The sequence below is a fragment of the Microtus ochrogaster genome, chromosome 10 (genome assembly GCF_000317375.1).
Source record: "Microtus ochrogaster isolate Prairie Vole_2 chromosome 10, MicOch1.0, whole genome shotgun sequence".
Lineage (NCBI taxonomy): Eukaryota > Metazoa > Chordata > Mammalia > Rodentia > Cricetidae > Microtus > Microtus ochrogaster.
The window spans coordinates 61,437,650-61,442,648 of record NC_022016.1 but is presented as its reverse complement, the minus strand read 5'-3'; the positions used below and the strand labels follow the sequence as shown (position 1 = coordinate 61,442,648).

The following is a 4,999-nucleotide window of genomic DNA, read 5'->3' as shown; positions in this document are numbered from 1 at the left end:
CTGTGTCAGGCATGGTATAGACTTGGTACTGTTTTGTCCCTGCAGATGATGGCCACGGCTCCCGAGGCAGAGATGTTTGCCGTAGGCATGAGCTCTACGTCAGCTTCCGGGACCTCGGCTGGCTGGTAATGTCTGCTTCTCCTCCCTGAAAGCCACCTCAAGAGCCTGGTGTCACCAGGGAGGGGGTGAAGCTACTGTGCCTTTAACTGTGAAAACGGAGGCCACCTGAGCCCTCTGCCCAGTAAACTGTCAGCGCTAGAATGGGGAAACTGAGGCTGGGTGGGCGGGTCTTTGCGCTCTTCCTGCCACAGCTGCTGCAGGAGGCGTGGGGGCAGCTGTGGGGGACACAGCAGAGGAGGGTGAGGCCGGAGGACAGAGCTGGGGTCGCACCCTGCCTGCTGAGGGGACGAGGGTTCACAGCCTCAGGTCACCCTGTGACAGGAATTGCACCAAAGGACACGCTGATGTGACTCAGCTTTCCCCCCACAGGACTGGGTCATCGCCCCCCAAGGCTACTCAGCCTATTACTGCGAGGGGGAATGTAATTACCCACTGGGCCACCAAATGAACTCCACCAACCACGCCACCATGCAGGCCCTGGTCAGTATCACAGTGACCTTCTTGGGGCCCAAGGGACTGGGACAGGCCTGGGGGTGGGAACTTTCTCTGCAGTCTTCGCCATGCAGTTTGGTTTCTGGCCCTCAGTAAATGTTGCTCACATGGGTGTTTCTGGAAAGACACCTGAGCACACATGCACTGCCCATGCCTGGGTGGGAACCTGTGGACTGTGTGGGGCCCAGACTAACAGCCTCTGAAGTCAGACTGAGGCATGCACACACACATGGGTGCCCACTGGGGGCCGCCTTGCCCCAAGTGCCCTGTGTATCCTGGTAGATCTGTCCTCTCTGATGTTCTGTGGGCTCAACCATCCTGCCTGACGGGGTGACTCACGAACCCTTAGCTCTTTGGGGACTTGGCTCCTCCTGGACCAGCTCCCCACTTCTTTCCTGGCTGTTCTGGGCCATTCAGTGATGGAAGAAGTTGCTAGCAGGAAGGCAGTAACAACTGCCGTCTATTTGTGCTTGTGGAGCCTGGTGTTAAGACTTCCTTCCAGAACATTTGTCTAGAATCCTAGCACCCAGTGACCCTGGCCTTGTTTACCTAATAGACAATTGTGCCAAATGATGCTCTGGAGCAGTGGTTCTCAACCTGTGGGTCACAACCCCTTTAGGGTTAAACATCAGATATCCTGCACACCAGATATTCACAATTCCTAACAGTAAGAAAATTACAGTCACAAAGAGGCAGTGAAGTAACTTGTTGGCTGGGGGTCACAACAAGATGAGGAACTGTATTAAAAGGACCACAGCAACAGGAAGGGTGAGAACCACTGCTCTAGAGTGGATATCACGGTTAGGAGCCGCTTTGAGTCATTATTAATGTGTCCGTTCACAAAGGGTCCTGGTATTTGCTGGATGCCTGGAGCCACTGTCCTGAGAGATGCTCAGCCTGGTGGAGAAATGTGTGCCCGTTTCAAGCTCAGTGCAACCATCAGACAGCCATACAGCCTGCTTAACACCTGCAAAGACAGCCTTGCCTCCGAAGTTGAGGTTGAGCTACAGCAAGCAGGGGAAAGAGTCCTTGAACTTACCCATTTGTACCAGAAATGCTTCTAGTTCAGGCTGCAAACGGAGGCTGCCCCTTCCATAGCCGACACCACCCTGGTGGGGATGTAGTAAAGCAAAGAGCTATTCGGAGCAGTGAGGCCCCAGAAGATGACCCATGGCACCCAGTACTGGGGACCAGTAAGCCTGAGTATCGGCAGAAGTGGAGGTAACAGTGGACCAGGGGCTTGAGAGTGCCAAAGGGCTCATGTATCCGCCCTCCAAGACAGGTGTCTGGCTGTCTGGAGGAGAGTGGGCAAGGCAGTTCAGGGAGGGACCCCTCTCGCTGCAGGGGAACATGACCTTGGACTGAAGTGGGTGGGAGCTGGGACCACCAGGCTCACGTTCCTATCTGCATCCCCTCCCTACCAGATACACCTGATGAAGCCAGAAGTTGTCCCCAAGGTGTGCTGTGTTCCCACCAAGCTGAGTGCCATTTCTGTGCTCTACTATGACAGAAGCAACAACGTCATCCTGCGCAAGGAGCACAACATGGTGGTCCAGGCCTGCGGCTGCCACTGAGTCCACAGCCTGCTGCCATCACCTTGTTTATCTGGTTAGCCCCTCTGACCAGGAAATGAAATGAATAGATCCTGTCAGATCCAAGGCCAAGGTGGAAGGTGGGGGCTTTCAACTCAGGTCCATGTTCTGCCCTTTCACAGGTTTGGCCCTCTCCTGGCCCCTTTGTTCCCTTCCTCTGCCCGAGGGTGGGAAGATGGTCCTGGTTATAATCCTGGTGACCTACCTGAGTCCACAAGCAACAGCCCGTCTCCGCCCCTCCCTCAGGAGCATCTATTAAGTGTCCTTTGGGATTGGCACAGAAATCTAATTTACCCACCTATTCATGATGACTACTGGCTCAGCCTGATTTGAATACAGAGCACTAAATGGACCTCGGGCTCTTTAGTATCCACCAGAGGCCTTAGGTGTGTGCAGACATGAACAACTCCCTCCATTACTCCATAGCCTGTGCCCTGGAGGTATAAAACCAGATTTCTGTAAAAGGGTTATTAAAAAAAACATGGGAAAGGCAGGGATAATGATATACGCTTAGTACTTGGGAGACTGGGGCAGAATTACCATGAGTTCAAGGGCAGCCTAAAATATATTTCAAGATCTTTCAAAAAACAAAGACAGCAACCAAGCAAAACCCTAGTGTATTTATGGATGTCAGTAACTAAACCTCTGGCCACAGACAGGCATAGGAGACCAGCTGATGAAGAATCTGTTGTAGATTTGACATCTGGATTCAACCATTGCCATTAAAGGAAATGCCAGCAGTTTCCTGACCCATAGTCCTCATTTCTGCCTTTGGGCAGTCATCACAGGCAGGCACACAACTCGGCAATAGCCAGAAAAATAAAACTGTGCTGTCTTGGAGCTGGAGCAGATTACCCCAGAAGAGAAGCCAAGAAGCCTCAAGGAAAGAGGCCCCTTCAGGTGCTCATGGTCCACGCAGCGGCGGGCGGCAGGGCAGGGGTTGCATGGTGAGGATGGGAAACAGCACAGCTATGCTGCGGGGCGATCTCACCCAGGCCCCAGAGCCACACTGAACTCCTGCCTGGCAGAGGACCATGATTTCAGCCCCAGCTATCCTTCCAGAGCTGTCTTCCTGAAAACCGCAGCACACTGAGGCTTGGTACGTACTGCCGACAGCCAAGGCAAGACAAGCTCCACCCCAACTTCCGTTTTGCCAGTTGGATGATCTTGGCAGAGGTTTGGTTTATCTGTGCAGGGTTTCTGACAGCTAATCTTAGTTGTCAAGTTGACACCTGGGAAGAGGGACCCTCCAATGAGGAATTGCTTCCATCAGACTGGCACATGGGCACACCTGTGGGACATTTTCTTAATGGAGGAAAGCCCAAACCAATGTGGGCAGTACCATTCCTGAGCAGGTTGTATAAGAAAACTGTGTTCCTCCATGGTTTCTGTTTCAGTTTCTGCCCTGACTTCCCGCAATGATAAACTATTTGATGTAGAAGTATAAGCCAAATAGGGGCTGGAGAGATGGCTCAGTGGTTAAGAGCACTGGCTGCCTTTCCAGAGGACCTGGGTTCAATTCCCAGTACCCACATGGCACCTCACACCTGCCTGTAACTCAGTTTCAGGGAATCTGACATGCTTACACCAATGCACATAAAAAAAAAAATGAAGTATAAGCCAAACAAACAAAACCTTTCCTCAAGGGTTCCAGTATGTCTCTGTCCTCAGCTGCCTCCAGGCCTCAACTCTCCCGGCTATCAGTGAAAAAGGTCACTGTGACAGCAACTCCCCATCTCTTGGCACTCTTTGCTAAGTTCTTTACACATGGCTGCTCTTGGTTCTAGAACAAGTCCTAAGTACTGTTGTTTCCTCGCTTCAAATGCCTATCCTAAGATGGTTCCTGCTCACTGAGGCTGACCTCTGACTGGAGAACATAGCAGGGCCAATTACAGCCTGGGCCAAGTCTAGCTGTTCCTGTGCAGGTATGTTCCAGGCAGATTAGTATTTAGTTCACTGGATCAGGTTAGCGCCCTGGGAGGAAAAGACTAATGTCCTCGAGGAACTCTGCACTCAGGCTACCCAAAGACTTGGAGTGTGAGCATTGCTTTTCTCATGGGCCTCCAGTCCACTGCCTGCTGTGCACACATGACCTGCTACTCTTCATAAGCACGAGCCAATTCCCTAGTGTGTTCACACACATGTGTGTATATCCACCCCCGTACACCAAGAACACACAAATACATGGTCAAGCACCAACTATTTGGTTCCAGTGCTGTAATGAGAAAGAAGTCACAGGCAGTGCTCACACAACAATAAAATCTCATTCACAGAAACAGACAGCAGGCTGCCCAAGGCCCAGGTAGTATGCCAACCTCCTGTCTCCTGACAAGAAGCCCAGTATCTGGCAGAGTTGGCTTTTGAGTCATAAGATACCATTTTAAACACCTGAGAATGCAACATAATGTTGGACACTGGAGTCACTAAGGCTGGCACCAGGCAGGCAGCAGGAGTTCGGGGCACAGGCAACAGAGACAAGCAGCTCTGATTCCTGAGAGGATCTGACAAGGACATCTGGCATAAAGATACATTCCTGGCATGTAAGGGAATTAGCCCCAGGAAGGCTACAAACACCACAGGAAGGCATTACACCTCACAAACTTGCTGGCCCATCGAGGCACAGTTCAGCATGGATAATTCCGAGGAACTTGCAAGAGGCAACAGTACAAAAAAAAATAGTTTATTTTAGCAAATAAAATGGCTCTAGTCAGCCCCGTCCCTGTGTGCAGGGTGGGGACGCGCAAGCGCAGGCCGCCCCGTCCCTGTGTGCAGAGTGGGGACGCGCAAGCGCAGGC

The 4,999-nt window shown here is 51.9% G+C and overlaps 1 protein-coding gene across 1 annotated transcript in view; it reads left to right on the top strand.

Annotated features, from left to right (window-relative positions):
• LOC101984846 (bone morphogenetic protein 8A-like) overlaps positions 1-3,464 on the top strand; it is a 53,725-nt gene extending 50,261 nt beyond the window's left edge. Inside the window, exons 6-8 of the mRNA XM_005353298.2 lie at positions 46-125; positions 490-600; positions 2,037-3,464. Of these exons, the coding sequence (XP_005353355.1) occupies positions 46-125; positions 490-600; positions 2,037-2,186 (341 nt within the window). The 3' untranslated portion in view covers positions 2,187-3,464. The remainder of the gene's footprint in view (positions 1-45; positions 126-489; positions 601-2,036) is intronic.
• The last annotated feature ends 1,535 nt before the right edge of the window (positions 3,465-4,999 follow it).